At 38.8% G+C, this 19,431-nt stretch overlaps 1 protein-coding gene across 1 annotated transcript; it reads left to right on the top strand.

The window, feature by feature from the left end:
* Positions 1-11,872: 11,872 nt before the first annotated feature.
* On the top strand, positions 11,873-18,852 carry Nexmif (neurite extension and migration factor). Its single transcript, XM_052170829.1, has 3 exons — positions 11,873-11,951; positions 12,938-17,318; positions 17,891-18,852. Exons 1-3 carry the CDS (start codon positions 11,873-11,875, stop codon positions 17,982-17,984), a joined length of 4,554 nt encoding a protein of 1,517 aa, XP_052026789.1. The 3' UTR covers positions 17,985-18,852.
* The last annotated feature ends 579 nt before the right edge of the window (positions 18,853-19,431 follow it).

Here is a 19,431-nt window from a genome sequence, read left to right as displayed (position 1 = left end):
GTTGACTAACCTAATGTGCCACTTTGGTCACTTTTCTTTTCTACCAAAAACTGTATTGAATAAACTACAAGAGTCAAAGCGCTCAGGGCCCAAGCAGCCCCATTGCAACAACTTTATGCTATTGTTTCCCTGGCCCTTGCTTTTTCTCATCAACAAACCAAGATGACAGTTACTTCACAGACACATGGTATAGTGATATTCAAATGTAAGAACATAGGTGACCATTTTGTTAAATTGTAAAGCCATCTATAATTATTTATTTATTAATTCCTTAAATGTAACTGAAAGCTACACTGGAAAAGCAGACTGAGACCCTCCCTCAAAACCAAACAAAACAAACAAAGTACACCACAAGTTTTGGGGGGATCCTTCTTACTGTATTTCTTTTGACAAAAATATATTGATTTTAATGCTAACTCTTGATTTCAGGTGTTCTGCAAGCTGAGAACTGACTTCAACCTCCTCTACTTTTTTATTAGTTTCCTGTAAGTAGATATTTTATATATGAAGAGTTCATTGGGATTGTTTTACTACAGCAGCATGTTAATGAGTTCAAGATTGTCATTTAATTCTTATAATCAGTTAGTCCACGTTTGTTATTAATCTTTTGGTTATCACACAAAGACATGAGTTTCATTGTGACATATCCATTATATTTTGTTTATTTTTTGCCCACCACTTAGTTTGCCTGTTCTTCTTGCTGGTTCTCTCTCCACTCAAATAGTCCCGCTATTTTCATGGCACATATATTCCAGTATCTAATCTTGTTCTTCCTGATCCTCTTCTTCCTCACCTCTCACAGCACCCTTTCTACTTTCAGAGAGAGGGAGAGGGAAAGAGAGAGCATGAGAGAATTGTTTTATTTTCATACTAAGAATGTTTCACATTGATGTGGCAATGCATTTGTGTATCATAAATGGTAGTAGAATAAATGATTCACTGAATCTATGTTTACGGCCCCATCAAAGAGCCTTTACCCTCAGCCCTGGTAAGATAGGGCCATGAGCTTTACCAGGAATAATTTAGTGCTGCATCTAAACCCTGATTTCCTTTCTATTAGTTAGATGGAGTTCAATGAGCTAACTTTTTCTGAGATTTTTTTCCCTATTTATTAAAGGAAATAATAACATCTGTCTAACAAGGCTGCTATTTGCATAAAGTAATAAATATATTTAAAGTACTTACTAAAGTATCACTCAATACATGTTAATCTTCTTTTACCACACTGTGAATGTAAAGTATAACCAGAAGAGTTTGTGGTTGGATCAGTGCGGAATACATCCCTACTCCTATAGAAAGACCTTCTGAGAACATATCTTAAGAATGGAGAGTGTTTCCAGCATCCTATCTGAATACTAATGACAGCATTATTATAGATATACAAGCAAGTAAATACTCCATCTTTAGCAGCTGTGTTTAGTTAAGTAACAGATTTAGAAAGTGCAGACTTTAATCTGTGTTTTCTCGTTGGATTTCATCACCATCTGATTTACTTTCTTCTGGATAAAAAGTGTAATTGTAACTTGATTTTTCCCTCCCTATACACATATTTCAGCCATCCTCTAAAGCAAAAGCTGCCTTTTAAAAAGCCTAAATAGACAATGTGTAAATATTTGAAAGACATGGCAAGAAGTGGATACCTGAAGAGGACTTCAGAGTAAAAATTTTAATGACTAACCCCTTTTTTCCTGAAAAGTCCTGTTTCTTTAATGCCCACAAGAAACAGATAACTGTAGAGAGCCCACATCAAAGCCTTATCTCTACCTGTTTGCATAGCTGGGTGAGTTAGTAGCCAAGAAAGAAGCTATAATTGAGTACAAGAGGGTGATAGGAGTGTCCGTGGAATGAAAGGCATTCCTCTTTCCTCAGGAACTGGGGGCAAGGCAGAATTCTGGGACAGAAACCATTGGTTATTCTGACCTCTCTCTTCCATCTAAAAACTTCTGATTCTAGATTCTACCTTGGAAGTTGAAATTTGATAGCATAGAGTTATAAAGATCTGAGGACAGGGACCAAATGTAGTCTTTGAGGTTGCTCTGGGGATCAGCTAGGGTTATGTGAAAACATCAAGGCTACAACCCTGAAGAAGCTCCACTGCTGAGAGGGCAAAGGTTTTCAGTTTATCTTAAATCATGTCCCTCCACAATCCACGGCTTCACTTCCCTTACTGCTCCTCAGCAATAGGCAGGTCTGTAATCCCAGTGCTCTCACAGGAAAGCAGAGACAAGAAAATTTCCAGAAGCTTTCAGGCCACCTACCTTGGTGTACACAGAAGCAAATGAGACTCTGTCTCAAACAAAGTGGAAACTGAAGACCCTTGTCCAAAGTTGTTCTCTGACCTCCAGATAGAAGCTGTATTGTGTGCATGCCCATACACACACACACACACACACACACACATTAAATACACAAATATGTAGAGAGGTAAAAGAGAATTCATTGTATATATAAGCTATTCACCTGTGTTACTAAGACTCAGAAGCCAATTTGTTGACTTCATTCAAGACTAATTTCTTTTTCTCCCTACTCTTGCTTCTACCTATATAAAAATACAACTTACGTATTATCTATCACCATCAGTATTTTATATCATGTATCACCATTGTTATACAGTGTATTACTAGCTTTATGAACTCGATAGATCAGGAAGAAAAAGAAACTAGATGTATTTAGTAAGTTCTATGCTCAGCACTAAAAGGATGTATAATAGTAACAAGTAGCTATTGTTGGGCCATAGCCCCCTAAGGTTGATTTGGGATCTTTGATTCTACAGTCCAGACTTAATAGGATTGTGAAATCAAGAATTTTATACCAGTCAATTCTAATTAAGTATCCTTTATGTTGGAGCCATTCCTAGGGCCATGAAGTGCCTCTAGACCTGTTAACACAAGATCTGAAGCTTGTGGTCATAATTTTCTGGATAGGCAAAATACATTTGTTGCCTTGGAAACCTAAAAGTCATGTGCCACCAAATAAAATTTGTGAAATCACTGCTAAGACATCTTGATTATAAATGTGATGAAACAGTGTGCTAACAGTATAGCATATGCAGATGTGGCAGATGAGAGAGGTTTACAAGGTTGAGGAGACATCACTAAGCCTAAAAGTTTTTCTATTTTTCTTTCTGCCTTTATTTCTTTCATATGTGAGGAAGCTCTTGGTTTCTTTTCATAGAGTTGGCATTTGATTTTCATTTTCATTTTCATTTTTGTGGTATATTTGCACTTAATTAGTGCTGTGGCAGGTTGGCTGCATGTTGTTTGCTTTCTGCAAGCCTTGATTGTAATCTATCCTGGGTTAGAAGGGAAATTATAGAGTGCCACAGGCAATAATATCCAGCCAAGTGGAGTGAAGTGCCACTTCATTTGGCTTTCAAACTCTGTGCAGAGACTTAGAAAAATGTGGCCATACATTTTTGAAAAAGCATGCTTTTTAAAAAAACATATTTATTTTATGTATATGAGTACACTGTAGCTGTCTTCAGACACAACAAAAGAGGGCATCAGATCTCATTACAGATGGTTGTGAGCCAGCATGCGGTTGCTGGGATTTGCACTCAGGACCACTGGAAGAGCAGTCAGTGCTTTTATCCTCTGAGCCATCTCTCCAGCTGAAAGCATGCCTTTTTGAAGATGGACAAAATATAGGACCAAGATACCAAAGGCAGAGAATGCTCATCTACCTTGGCCAATTTATACCTATTTTAATTGAAAAATCTACATGACTTCAGCCAAGGGGCGGGGAGGGACTATGGATTGGGTGTTTAAGAGGTTTGTAACCTACCACACTCCTCTACTGCTCACAGTTTCTTGTCTTTGACAGAATCTCCCTGTCCTTTATAATAACAACCCAAATATGGCACAGTATGTGAATGGCTTCTGTTATCATTCCCTTTCTCATGCATGGCTGAGCAACTTGAGTAGGACGTAATTTGATTGGATTTGCTGTGTTTTCCTGTATTTCTTCTTAGAGGCTGACCTAATTTATTTTAGATTTGTGCAACTGATTCTCTTGATGTCACATAAAGCCCTCCAGTCTGTTTTCTCCATCCATTACTTAAATCTGTTCTTTAATGTTGTCAAATTGTTAACCAGCTAGTGACAGAAAGCTCACTTTCTCTTTTTGCCTCTCCCGTAGCATTCGCTTCATCTTTAGATTGTTCTCATAGTATTATGAGCTAATCTTTCTCCCTCAAGTTAGTTCCTTTTGTGGTCTAACAAAGTCAACCTTTGTGATAGATATATTTAAAGATAGAAATCACATTTCTTGAATTTACTCCCCTAATCTACAATTTTGAATATTCTAGACTTTGCTTTCTTAATTTCTAGTTTGCTTGCATTGTTCATGAAAGCTTTCTGCCAACTTAATGACAACATGTGTTCCTTGTTCAATTACTTGTTTCTTTTTCTGTAGATGTATTCGTTTGTGTTTGTTTGTTTGTGACAGAATCTTACTATGTAACTCTGATTTGCCTGGAACTTTCTATATTGATCAGGCTGACCATAAACTCACAGTGACCCATCTGCCTCTTTCTCCTGAGTGATAGAAGACGTGCATCACTACTCCTGTCCTAGTTTCTGATGTATTTTTTAAGATTGTTAATAATTTTAATGTTAGATCATTAGCACTGACAATTTATTTTAGATAAAACACTTTCCATCAACACCTTCTTCCTACCCAACCTCCATCCCTCAAGAGACAAACATTCTAATTTGGCATGACATTATCTGGCCTAACAGTGCCTGGCATATGAAGTACCTAAAAGGTCATCTTCCACTGTTTTAGCCTTCCAGAGTACTTGAATTAAGTTCAAACTCAGGATGTTTTTGAAATCTTAAATCTCTCTGGGGACATTTTTCATAACATCTTTGAACTGGATAATGCTACAATAAATAAAGTATGCTGTGCTGGATTAAAAGGTTATTTCCCTAGTGTATCAAGTTAACAGACAACATGAAACTTCCCATTAGGCTTTGGACATCTCTGGCTGTCAGTGTAGTAACCCTGTCTCCATTAGGTCCCTAACCCCTGCTGTTCCATAAAAACCTAAGCCAGTAAGCTAGCTGTCAGAGTGAATGCTGAATGGCAGCAACACCAAGGAAACAAGACATAGAAAAGTCTAAAATAAACAAAAGATATGAGATACTTCATAAGCTCATAATCTGAGACCCGGGAATCAGAGCCAAAGACCAATGGAAACCCATTATTTGAAATTGAGATCAGGAAATAAACCCTATTTGAGACTAACAAAATTTACAATGACAGCAACAATCAATAAATAATACCAGTAAATTAAAAAAAATAAAGGACAGGGCAGGTGTTATAATACCTTCAGTTAAAAGTGAGATCACATAGTCAAATGCTTTCACTTAGGAGTCTCTTACGGACTTTGTGTGTGTGTATGTGAAGTCAAGAATTTCCATACAATGCTAGGCTTTGTATTCTGAGTGTTTTTCAAAATGAAAGTAGAAGTCAAATTGTGTAAATATATACCATAGAGAATTCTGTAGCAGATAAAAATTTAAAACATGAAATATTTGCATAGAAGTGCGAACAAATCTTACAAATGTGTTATATAACAATTAAAATAATGAGGCCTAGCATGGTGGTGCAGTCCTGAAATCCAACACTTATGTAAGAACCACTGCAACTTTGAGGCCAGCCTGGCATACTTAATGAGTTCCAGGCTGGCCAGCACTAAGTAGTAAGAACTTATCTTGAGGAGGAAAAAAAAACTTAAATGGTGATATCTATAACATGATGCCATTCACATGTGAATTCGAAGTACGAACAGATAACAGTACTCCTTTAAATGGGCATGTATACATGTACAGTTAGCACATTAGTAGGTTACCTATGAAAGAGAACAGGAATAAGCAAGAGCAGCTGACTAGTATACAAGAGGAAAGTTTTGCTTGGTTCATTAAGACCAAAAAAAATAATAAAAATCATGCAAGCATATACAAACAGAGAAAATGACTAGATTATTAGCAAGAACAACAGTGCTGATGTGTTTACATTTGTATGGTAATGAAAATGTTCTGTATTGGCTACACTAGCCACGTGTCATTACTGAACATTTGAAATGTGACTAGAATAGTTGATGAGATGGTTATAATCTAATCATATTTAAATTTAAATTTACAGCTGACTACTAGCTACAGTATCAAAAGGTAAATTTTAGATGTTCCAAACAAGTAGATGATATTATAATTTTTTAAAAATAAAATGAGGTCTTTATAATACTTGGCTCTATTGATAGATAAGTAGAGAGTACAAGAATGTAAGAAAACCAGGAAGAATGTGATTGTCCTTGTCTTCCTTAGAAACAACTTTTCTTGTTAATAAGTGACCTTCTAAAAGCCTGGTCCCTCAATATTCTTCCCTACTATAGACTTAGATGATAGAACTGGGTAGAGTCCTACATAACTAACTTCTCTCATGTGGCAAGCAAGCTGTGCACACACTAAAAACAATTCCCTGTGTTTAAAGAAACTGAAAACTCTTAACGTTTTTTTACTCGTAATGTTGTCTCTAGCTCTGTGTTATACCATAAAACAGACTAATTCCTATTACACACACACACAGACACACAGACACACAGACACACAGACACACACACACACACACAGAGAGAGAGAGAGAGAGAGAGAGAGAGAGAGAGAGAGAGAGAGAGAGAGAAAGAGAGAGTTGTGTATCCCGACGTAAAGGGATGTAGACAAGGACATTCAATGAAATGGAATAAAGCATTCCCTGAAGTATTTATTTGTCTCATCTTAATATCACACCAAGTTCAAATGAAAATTTCTTCACATGTACCCATTTTTAAAAGTGAATGTGACTTGTTTAGAACTAGATGATATCTTAGATATATATACTTTAACTCATTTTGACTGTTTTATATATATAAGCTCATAAGAGAAAGGAAGGAGTTTGTCTAATGTTACTTAGATAATTAGAAATTGTATTTTATTTATCACAGAGTATCACTTCTTTTAAATAGACTTTTGGTTGCTTCTTAAAATTTTGAAATATTTACAAAGAGATAATATGCTACTACTTGATTTTTTTGAGATATATAGAATCCAGGAGGAGAAAATGGAGGTAAATACAAAAGGAAGAGAGGAATGATTAAATAAACACAAGGATGTCCAAAAAACTCATAAGGAATCATGCTATTTACTATGCATCTAAAAAAAACCTATAATTCATGTAATTATATATATACATATACATATACATATTCATGTATTTAAAATAAATTTTTCTCATCTGAGCTGACAGACTCTCTCCAAGAGCCAAAGAACACCTAACAAAAATCCCAGTACCAAAGGTAAAAAGCCCTCTTTTGAGTTGTTGGGCAGGACTATCCAAGAGACTCACAAAACATACACCCTATGGTTGTTGCCCTTGGTTGACCCCATACATAGAAGGTAAATCCCTATTGCTGAAGATACCATATACTTCAGAAACTGGACCCCGGGGCTCCTGTTCTGGAATTGACTTGAATGTTCCCTTTCTATGGTTTGCATGATATCTGAAGGCACAATGTAAGCATCCAAAGAAGGGAAAGTAACAGATAGTCCTACCAGCCTATGAATCACAACAACTGGCATGGCATGATAACCTACAGGCATATTAGTGGCACCTATACCTTATTGTAACCAACCACTCTCTAATTGAACCTAAGGCCCACTTAACAAGAGCTATACCATACCTGGTACTGAAGTCCTAGCCAACTTCTCAGTGATAGTAAAATCATGGATCTTCGAGGAATACCTAGGAAGAGGACCTACAACTATTCCTTTACTAAAGCAGCATAATTCCTAACAACAATCTATAAACACTTGTCCTTATATTTACAGAGAAGTATATCTTCACCTCTTGTCAAGAACAATTCTCTTTCAACAGATGAAGACCATTACAGAAAACTGCAACCAATTAAAATTCAGAGTTGTGGAGCCCCAAAGTCCAATGAATATAACTAAAAGCATCAAAGGCTCATGGATTATTGGGGGATAGGGGGTGAAAAGATTGTAATAGCCAGAGGATCAGGAAGAGATTGAGTCTCCTAGGAATGTCACAAGCTATACTCATTAAAAACTCACCAACATGATTGGCTAAACATGAGCTGAATAAGGAAAACAACAATAAATACACCAAATTGGACTGGGAAAACCCATGAGTCCTAGACCTTACACAAAGAATTACACCAATTAAGGAATGATAAGATCCTTTCAATGGGATTCAGGTCAAGTGGTGCCCAACTGTAGGGCAGTAAGATGGGAGAAATCACCGAGAGTGAGTACTGCTGTGATAAATATTTTAAAAGTGTAAAAAAAAAAAAAAAGTCAGGCTAGGAGACTTCAAGTTTAAAGACCTGGGAGAGTATAATTAACAGTTTAAAGATAAAATATCACCTACAAGGGCCAAGTCAGTTTCCCATTCATGGGTCTGCACTATGAAATTTGATATATGAGATTGCTTAGACCCACAGCATGAATATGATTCTATTGTAATTCAACATCCCCATAAACCTGGACAGTATACTCCAAAACAGACAGAGGAGGTAAAAGATTAAAGGAGAAGAGGAAAGTTAAATATAAAGATAAAAGGCCTGAGCTTGAAGAAGCCTGCCAGCTCTTGAATTATGTTGTGATGCCTTTCTTTGTTGATACAATCCTAAAACGGCGCCTACCCATTTAGTCGAGCCAAGTACCCATACTACAGCAGGAGATTTTACAGGCAAATGGAGGCGGGGGGCGGGGGGAAGCAGTAGGAATGCTGTAGCAGCATCTGCTCTGAGTTGGGAGCCTAGGCTCCAGCAGCACAATGTAACCAGAGCCTGGGCTCAACGGGATGCATAGCCATCAGAGTCTTGGTGCAGAGCCCATAAGAGATGGTGTTAACGGACAAGCAGTCCACACTGGACAAGAAGGACCTGATGGACTCACTTTTTGAGGGTGACATGCCTTGCACGTGAACTTCCACAGTTCCCAACAAAGCCAAAAGTGCTAGGTGGCACAGATCCCAATGGTGAAGCAGCTGGTGATTCTGATGTCCTTTCTGGCAGCAGATCTGACTGCCAGCCCTGGACATCCAGTGCCGGACCAAAAAAAAAAAAAAAAAAAAAAGATGATGCCAGTATGTCTGAGCAAGGCCTACATCTCAGTGATCAGTTCTATCTTAAACTCCACGGGTCCCACTCACTGTAAACCCCTGCCAGAACTTCTTCAGCTATTTCTGTGGGTTCCGAATGGAAGCCTACCTTGATGGCCACTCACATTGGAGGACCTTAGTAACCTCTGCAAACACAACCAAATCATCATAAAGTAAAACAGGATAAAGACATCTATGAAACAGTCTGATAGGGACAAGCTAAAGACTGATATTAGGATTTTTGTCAAGATAGACTCAACAGCCATAGGATAGGTGTGGTGTTGTTCCAGGAATGGCTGTCGTCATTCCAACTCTCTTTGCCCTTGGGGCAAAGGCAAGCTTGAGTCAGGAAACAACTATGTCCAGCAGAATGAGTAGGGAGAATGAAACCTATTAAAGAACAAGTTTTCTTCCAAGTTGTCACAGGGATCACAGAGAAAGAGGAATCTTATTGAAAAGAGAGTATAAAGGGGTGCTAGGCACAGGAGTGGGGAAAGCTAAAAGCACTTATAAAAGAAATGAAGTATTTGGCAGTAAAATAATAGCAGAAGTTAGAAGGTGACTATGCTTTTCAGCCATCCTCCTCCTGGAATTGCTATAGATGCTTCTCCAATCTCTCCAACACAGTCTCAGTCTCTCTCTCTCTCTCTCTCTCTCTCTCTCTCTCTCCCTCTCTCTCTCTCTCTCTCTCTGTGTGTGTGTGTGTGTGTGTGTGTGTATGCATGCGCGCGTCCTGTAAACCAGGCTGATCTCAAACTCAGAAATCTGCCTGCCTCTACCTCCCAGAGTGCTGGGATTACAGGCTACCACCGCCTGGTGTGCATGGATATTTTTAAAAGGAGATTTTGTGGTTCCCAACCTTCATAATGCTGCAACCCTTTAAAACCTTTAATGGTGAGCCCCCCCCCCCAACCATAAAATTATTTTTGTTGTCACTTCATAGCTGCAATGTTTCTACTGTTGTGAATTATAAATATCTATATTTTCTGATGGTCTTATGTAACCCCTGTGCAAGGGTCATTGGGCCTTCTAAAAGGGTAGCAATCCACAATTTGGGAACCACTGCTTTCAAGTCTCTTTGTGATCATCTTTTTGTTCTCATTCTTAATATTTTTAGGGTTGTATGGTTGATCGTTTCTGTATAGTTATTAAACTGTTATGTACAGGCTAAATAGATAACTAGAGAGTTAAGAACACTAGCTGCTCTTAAAGAGTACCAGAATTACATTCCCAGCAGTCATGTTGGGCAGTTCACAAAGGAACAGGAACTACCTAGCATGACAGGGAAAGAATGTTCCAGATGAGCTAGTTGAAGCTATAGGATTGAAAGAAGCAGAGTCAATTGGTGGTGCAGGAAAGGGAGCTCCCAGAGGAGCCATGTATCCTATGGAGTGGGGAAGAATAGGCCTACCTAGCTACAAGGGTAAAGGAAGTCCTGGAGTAACAAGACAGGTCTGTCATATGGGAATGAGTGGGTTTACCTGGTGGACACTAGAAAAGGAAGTCCCAGAGTCAGCCAGGCAGGCCTGTGAGGTTGAAAGTAATGGATATGCCTGGTGTCTCATGAAAGGGATGTCCCAGAGAATCAGTGAAGGCCATTTTATTTTGCTTTGCTTTTGAGTCGGGGTCTTCCTATGTAGACTAGACTGACCTTGCATTTAACCTCTGCCTCCTGAGTGCTGAGATTACAGGTGTATGATGGCACATGGCCTTAGTGTGTGGGATAAAAACTTGACTTTAAGAGATGGCTCTCAAAATTCTATTGAAGTCATCTAACTCAAGAAATTAAGTTGTCCTCTACCTCTTTCAACTTCAGAAATAAAAATTTAAAGCAAAGAGAAAATAAGTGTGATTATATAATTATAGATAGGGATATAGGTACAGATACAAAAATAGATATACATATATTATTAAGATGAGGCCAGGACCCTTGTTCTGGAAAGACTCAGTGAAGCAGTATAGAGCAAAATCAGAACAGGGAAGTGGGAAGGGTTGGGTGGGAAAACAGGGGGAGGGAAGGGGACTGATGGGACTTTCGGGGAGTGGGGGTCCAGAAAAGGGGAAATCATTTGAAATGTAAATAAATATATCAATAAATTTTTTAAAAAAAGGAAAAAAAAGATGAGGCCAGGTATTAGAGAGGTAATGAAGCAGGGGCAGGGCAAGGTAGGAGTTGGAGGAAGGAAGGGGGATGTAGGAAAATGATAAAATTATATTTTAATAAAAAGATATTAAGCATGATGTATATGTATATATATATATATATATATATATATATATATATATATATATATATTGGATTGGTTTGCTTGAAAGAACATCTAGACATGTAAAGTAGAAACAAAGTAAACAAAACTAATTTCCTCATATATACATATTATTTAAAATTATCCTAGACTTTACATCTTTTCTAATTGGGCAACTATAATCAGGCTAATTTTGTGCGTTTTCCTGCTTCATCCTGCTTCAGTTTTGAATAATATAGTTGTTAATAGAAAATGTGTACCTTATATAATAGGTCTAAGCTATTAAACAAAAACAGAAGTATGAAGCCAGTCTAGAAAACAGATCCCAGTGAGCATTTTACAAACCGTATAGCTGAAATAACATGTAAAATAGAAAATAAGACAAACAGAATGACTGACACTCTATATTTGAAATGTGCAGGTTGTACAACATTGAAATTGGAATGAAACAGTAAGAGGCTACATTCATGGATAACCAACAGGATAAAGTTATTGCTGCCTCAGACAACGGAGAAAACGATCTGATTAATGGGGTCAAAGAAAATGGTAAGAGAGTTTAATGATGATATACATTCTCCTTTCTTATTAATTTTCTTTTCTTATTAATGTGGATTTTGACTATATAGAAACCTGAGATGGGTTGAATCCAAAATGTATCTGAAGTTCATGTAAATCTAAACTGTATTATACCAGATTTTTAACTGAACTAGAAGAATCTCTGAAAGATCTCAGATAAATTCCCTTGCTCTGTCAGATTCATTTGTCATTTGTTAAATGAAATGTGTCAAAATTACTAGTAAATTTTAAGTATGTTCTGATGTGAGACTTTCATAGTTTCACTAGGAACTTCTCTAACTTAACTTTTCAAGGATGAGCATGTATCTCACAGCTCAAGTCATGAATGGCCTCCTGTGCATCTTCCCCTCTGAAAGCTTTGGCTTTCCAATTGACAGATCAGTCCAGTTCTGTCCTCATTTCTGATGGGGGCTCTACCTTTTCCTGGGTGAAAAAAATGATTATTTTTCATGTATATATGTTGGGAACCAGCGAGCTTGGCTCAACGCCCCCAGCTGAGCTGTTTGCACAGGTTTCTTGAGAGCAAAACATCCCGTGGCTTAGCTTGATTCCTGCCTTCCTGCCCGGTGTGGCATGGACTTCCCAGGTGCCTGACTTATGACTATAATTCTTTTTTCCTGTTCCCTTCCCTGGCCTCTAGTATATATATTACTGGTCTCTCAGTAAAGCTTTGGCATTCTCCTTACTGAATGATCCGTGTCTGTGTTTTTTGTTAATCCCCCAGGCCTACGCCCGATACTTGGTACCGTGGCAGCACGGGCGCTGTCATATATAAATGTTCAGTATTGAATTAGAATTGTTTTTCTAATGTTTAGGTGTTAATTCATAAAGCTAGATAAACAGAGGCTTAGTTTATTATATTATGTCCACATATTAAAAACTAATCAAGGGAAAGAGACTTGAGTCTCATCTAAGAGCCTTAACTTCATTCCTGCCTCTTTACCCCTTTTTTCTAGACTCAGAGGACCAGGATGCGGCAATGAAGTCATTTGTAGCTCTAGAAGCTACTACTCCAATCCAGTCTATACCGGTGGTACAAAAAGAGCCCCCAATGTTTCCCAGGGGTCTTCTTCCTCTGCCATCTAAGAAGCCGTGTATGCAGAGCCCTCCATCTCCTTTGGCCATGATTGAAGCACCTGATCATTCTGCTAATAGTGCTTCTGTGAATGCCATCTCCCTCACATCTGGAGTTGCAAAGGGCCTGAACACATGGTCACTGCCCAATGAGTGTGACAAAGCTCCATTTGCCATAATGGAGCCTGCAGGCATGTCAGCTCTGAATGGAGACTGCCTCATGCAGCCAAGCCGGACTTGCTTAGGTTGCTTCATGGAATCAAAAGAAGCAGTAGACCCTGAACCAGGAATCAGTCTGAAAGTCAGTGATCTAAATCAAGATTACGAAACATGTGCAGTCTCTGACATCGGGATTCAATGCCTTAATGCTGGGGAAAACATCAAGTATGGAGAGCAGCTGCTTTCAGACCAGCTGTTAGGCTTCCCCTTGCATAAATCAAGGGCAGGAGATAGACGAGAATCTGAGAAACCTGACATCGACTTGGAAGACCCAACTCAGAAAAGTTATTATGAGGCATTACTATTAGATAAGTGCAACACGGAAGAAGCTTTGCTGGCAAATTCCAATCAAGATTGGGGTTACTTTGAGACTTTTATTAGTGAGAGTAAGATTGAGCTACTTGACCTCTGTTCCAAGAATGAACTATCTGTTAACCTTTTCTCTGAAGAAGATGTGGAGAACTATATGTTCGATGATGATGAGTCAACCCTGGGCAGTGATGTCTGCTCCCTCAAAATTCGATATGAGTCATTTCAGGACAATGTTCGAGACAAGACCACTCTTCTGATGCAGGAAGATGCCCAATTCAATTTTTTCCCCAGTGTCTTTACTACGTGTCCCAAGAGGGAATCTAAGAGTGGAGTCCTCAAGCCGAGCAGTGATCTTTCTCAATTCAAGGTCCCTGATGTGAGCATCATCTGGGGAGAAGAAGATAAAAACTTGGACAAGAAGAAAGGCAAAGAGGAAGTACATGAAGACAAAAGTATAGAGAAAAAAGATGAACAAGAGAATGGAGAAAAGCCTGCATTAAACAACAAACCATGTAGTGGTCTTGAGGTAGAGCAATTTAAGAACCTAAAGCCTGACCATCTTACTAATTCCCTGGAGACATCAGGGAATTTCAGCGATGACAGTTCCTTCATTGAGGTCTCATATGATGCCATGGGGGAGATCAAAGACTGTAGCCGCTATATGGCTCGGGACACTAATTCTGGAAGCTCATCCTCCCAGCAGAACTATGGGCTGCGAGCCAAGAGAAAAGTCAGATACAGTGAAGATTATCTATATGATGTTGATTCACTAGAGGGGGAAAAAGTAAATGAGAGAAAGGAATGGCCTCCGGGTGGCTCCAAAGAAGAAGATGATGATGAATGGTGTCCCAAAAAGAGAAGAAAAGTAACACGGAAGGAGCCCCCTGTTATTATTAAATATATCATTATCAATCGCTTTAAAGGTGAGAAGAACATGTTAGTGAAGCTAAGTAAGGTAGATGCCAGCGAGACAACAGTGAATCTGAGTGAGAATCAGCTCAGTAAGTATGCCAAGTTATCACCTTTGAAAGGATTCTGGCAAAAGAAGAAAAAGCAGAAAAACAGCAACACAGACTCCGTCAAAACACCCTTATGCCAAAAGCAAAGCTTTGAGCCAGGTAGCTTTGAGGTGTCGTTCCTGCCTCCTGCTCGCAAGCGAAAATCTAAGCTTGGCAATAGACACAGGATTCAAAGGATCCAATCCATGGAAGCTTCGGCAAGTGGTAAGCAGGTCTCATTCGGCAGTGATCAGAAACAAGCTAGTAATCGCAAAGAAGAAGGAGGTTTGAAAGGTACGCCAAAATCAGCACCTCTTGCTGCCCCAAGCTGTGCCAATGGGTCACATTTGCGGGGCCTCATAGTCCCCGACTCGGTGAAAATCAAAGCCCAAGATCCAGAGTCCAAGGGGCCAGAGAGAAAAGTGCTTAACAAAATTAAATTTAAAAGCGAAGCTAGATTAAAGTCCAAAAAAATCAAAACTGGACAAGAAAATAAACCAGTTGTTCAAATGAGCCCTGTTTCAGAAGACCCATCCTCCAAGGCTAATTTAAAAAATGAAGTCACTCCTGGAACCTCAAACGGTCCCCATATGTCTGAATTTCATGAGACAAAAGTTGTTAAGAATTCCACTTTCTTACCAACCACCTGCTCTTCTGAAATGCCTCTCTCATCTGCCAATGTCGCCACTAATATACCTGTTATTCCCGGAGGGTATCTGCAAACACTGTTAGATGCTTCTGACTTGTCAAATAATACTAGTATCTCATACTTCACCAACCATTCTGCAGAGCAAACTGAAGGCAGCCTCACTCAAACAGAAAAGGCATTTGTATCTCTTCAGTCTGCTCAGGACTGTGTACTGTCCTCGACTTCTGATTCTCAGCTGCAACAATCATCTCAGAACTTCAAAATTGAAGCAAGCAACTATGGAAATTTGTGGCCCGACAAGGATACATCTGACTCCCAGGAGTTCATGGCTGAAGTCTCAAGGGAGATAGCCACAAACCAACCTAGTGAGTTTGAAACTTCCCAAGTTGTCTCCATGGAGAATAACCTCACAGCTATAACATACAGTCCTGTCTGCCTCACTAGTGGTGACAGCGGTTCCAACAAGATTCTGTATGCCTCTGTGCAGGACTCGCATCTCCCACCTGATGACTTGTATCAATTGTGTCACTTTAATAATGGAGAGATCTGCTTTCCTTTCCAGCAGGGCCCACTCAGTACAGATGATGACGGCCGGCTCTTCAGCTTTGATTCCATGACTCCCCTTTCTGTTAATTCAAGCAATTATTGTTCCTTAAGCTTGAAATCCTGTGAAAAGGATGGTGATGATGATATCAATGATGACTTCCTGGCCCACTGCAGCCCCAAACTGGTGACCCAGCAGAGCATTGATGAGATAGCACCATTAAAGGAATCCACTGACCTACTCGACATCTCCAACTTCACTCCTGACAAGTTCCGTCACTCTTCCCTCTCAGAAATGTCTCCACCGGACACCCCCAGTCTTTCTCCTCAAAGTACCAGATGTGAGAGTATCAAAACACTAGGAACAATGAAAGGATTCCAAGAAGGTGTCCTGGGACCGTTGAGCACCATGGAAAAAATCAAGTGGGACTGTAGTACCCTCTCACAACAGGTCCAAGCTGATGATGGCTTTACACTAAATAACCATCAGTTTCAGTTCCATATGTTCAATGATGAGGACTCTGTTGGCCTGCTCCAAAAAAGCCCTTGCCTGTCAACATTTGATGAGTCAGCTGGGCAAATTAGCACCAACAACAAAGTGTCAAAATCAAGAAAGAAAACTTCACCTGGCAAGAGTGGGGCTGTAAGCCAAAGTTCTTCTCAGAAAAATACCAGGAAAAAATCTCCAAAGGCCAGCAACAAAGTAGTTGAAAAGCCACCTAGCAAAACCTCCCGCCAGGTTCCTAAATCAACAAAGAAAGGGAAATATGTGGCTGCAGTCAATGGAGAGAAAATGCAAATTGGGATTAGCCAGAGTGGGGGCCAACCCAATAGTACATCCTCCAATGCAAAGACACTGACTGAATGTATTCAACATGGTGGTCCTGTTGCCCCTATGAAGATACCAAGTCAGAAGGGACTTTCTGGAGATTGGGCTTTGGGACAGGAAAGCAGGCCAGGCTGGAATGATATGAGTGTAGTCACTAATACCAACAACCTTCTGGATGATGACCAACGAGAATTTCAAGAGCCGTCCTATATCTTATCCAATATTGCCTCTGGTATGGCAGATGTGCAAAGATTCATGATGGCCTCCATGGAGCCCCTTTGGGAACCCATGGAGCAACAAGGGGAGTCCAACACATTCTACTCCCCTGATTCCAATAGTCTAAAATTAAAAACCCTCAAAATACTGGCTGGGATACCACAAGAATCTAAGAAAAAGATTAACAATGGGCCTTCAGGAGCTACCAAGAATCACAGGTCAGTCAAAGCTGTGAGCAAAAGCAATGGAAAAGCAGCAATTGGTGATCCTGGTCATGCAGATATGCCTGGTTCCAGTGAGGACTCTCGATCTGCCTTCTTTGACAAAAAGTACAGTAACCTGAACACTCTAGGCAATAATGGGCCGACACACAAAAAATTATATCGTCACAAGTCCAGCTCCAAGGGCCTGCGAGATGAGAAATACAAGGGAAAGCGCGTGGAACGAGAGCAGGTCCACAAGGATGAAGCTGGGACAACTTCTTTTGAAAAACTGAGGTAATACTGCACCAAAATGGCTGAGATGAGATGCACCCTTGGCTTTCCTATTCATTACCTGCTGAGCCCAGAGTTCCTCATTTTTCCCTCTTGAAAGCAGTTTTGCATGAGAGACTCTTTCCCATTCTCCTCTTTTTTCAAATTAAAAAGAAAAGAAAAATGCATGGAAATCCCTATACCTTTAAGCCACCCAAAAATATCGGGCAATTTTATTGTGGCTTAGCTAGGGATAAGTTCTATCAAAGGCTACGTTTTTCTTCTATTCAACGTTAATTTTTGCTTATTAAGAAAATACAACAAAAAATGCTCTTAAATGATTTTTGGAATGGAAGGGCTTTGCAATAAAGACAGATTCTGAACAACATATTCGAAAAGTCATGTAGACAAAAAGCCAAGATCATTTAAACAAAAGAGCATTAGTTGTCAGCGCACAACAATTAGGAGTGCTTTCTCTACCCTTCTGCATCATACAACATCTAGTATGGTGTTAATATATTTACAGGGTATGATCCCTTTGTGGGACATACACTAAAACTTACTAAGATGGCATAAATTCTTTGATTTTTCTGCAGGAATTCCAACTACAATCTCCTAAAAGCAGAAACAGCATTTGGGGTTTTACCTGTATTTGAAGAAGAGACTCACATTTTCCAGAAAGACATTTGATGTTTGTGTTTTCTTTCTTTCAAAATAAGCTTTGTGGTATGTATGTTGACCTGTAAGTGCTTAAAGAAAAGAATTTTAAATCGTGGGAATAAGTCTTTGAAATCAAACTTTAATCTGATGTTCTGTGTAAAAGACTTTAAAAGTCATACAGTTGCACGAGTAGTTTATGCACTGTTTCCCCACAAGGAAAAAATGGAAAACATTGTGCCAAACTACAAATAAGTAACTGTACTGTATATAGTTTTACTTCTATATCAACATTTGGTTGTGAGTATTTGGGGGACTTGTCCCTGTTAATTTACTAGAAACATTCCAGTGATTCTTGCTATTAACCATCCCCACTTTTGTGGATAGCACCTATAGATCACAGTGGAAAAATATGTTGTGTTATACAATTTACCAAAACAAAGGATAATGTTTGAATTGTGCCAAATTTTCTTACTTCATCTCACAGATTCACCCCACAGTTTAAAGCTCATTCATGATTATTAAATATATATAGGCATACATACACACATCTATCCATCCATTCTTTTAATGTTTTAAACTCTACTATCCTGTGTGGAAATATGAACAGTTAAACAAGGCAAAATAAAAATGTGTTTGTTCCACCATCTAAGGATTACAATGTTGGAAAAGCTTGAAGGTCACAGCAGCTACGTCCATCAGGGACAGAGTATACACACTTACAGAACCTTGTACAAGGAAATAAAACAGCTGCTTTGAAAGTTTGTTTTCCAAAGCAAAATCTGTAGTGGAAAAGAATTTAAAGTGCAAAGTTATATTGCTGATACTTTATATCTCAGTTTTATATATTTTATAATAGCCTTGGATAAATTATAAGATAGCTATAAAATTGACACTAATAATAAATGAATACAAAGATTGCTTTTATTTAAGTAGTTTCCTAAATGTTTTATTCCAGTTTTGTCAAAAGTGCACTCACCACATGGCTTTAGTGTTCTTTAAATGTTGATCTTGCAATGCCAATGTCATTTTTAAAAATGGCATCTCAGATTGATGAAATTTTTCTTCCTATGATTAAATACATATAATATCAAGTAAAGCTGAACAATGTGTGGAAACAACTAATTCAGGCCATCTGCATATAGTCTGAGGATGACTACTTTTTTGATATCACACAATAAACATCAATCTCAATTTTTAATTACTTTTTAAATTCATAATTTTGGTTCAACCTTCCCTTCCACCACTTAAAAAACACTTCACAGTTCCAACATTCCTCACTACTAGCCTTTTCTTCCCCTTTCTTCACCACTTGACTTATACCATTTGATCTCTTTTCCTTGCACAGTTAAGGCCTATGTGCCTGATGACTGTTGCATCGTGGCACAGATGAGATAATGGATGTGAAAGCGCTTTGTAGATCATAAAGTGCTATACCAATATAGGGGACTAATATTATTAATGTTGTTGGTTGTTGTTG

Source organism: Apodemus sylvaticus, chromosome X (assembly GCF_947179515.1).
Source record: "Apodemus sylvaticus chromosome X, mApoSyl1.1, whole genome shotgun sequence".
NCBI classification, from domain to species: Eukaryota; Metazoa; Chordata; class Mammalia; order Rodentia; family Muridae; genus Apodemus; species Apodemus sylvaticus.
Note: the sequence above shows the minus strand (reverse complement) of the source record. Positions and strands in the feature narration are given on the sequence as shown.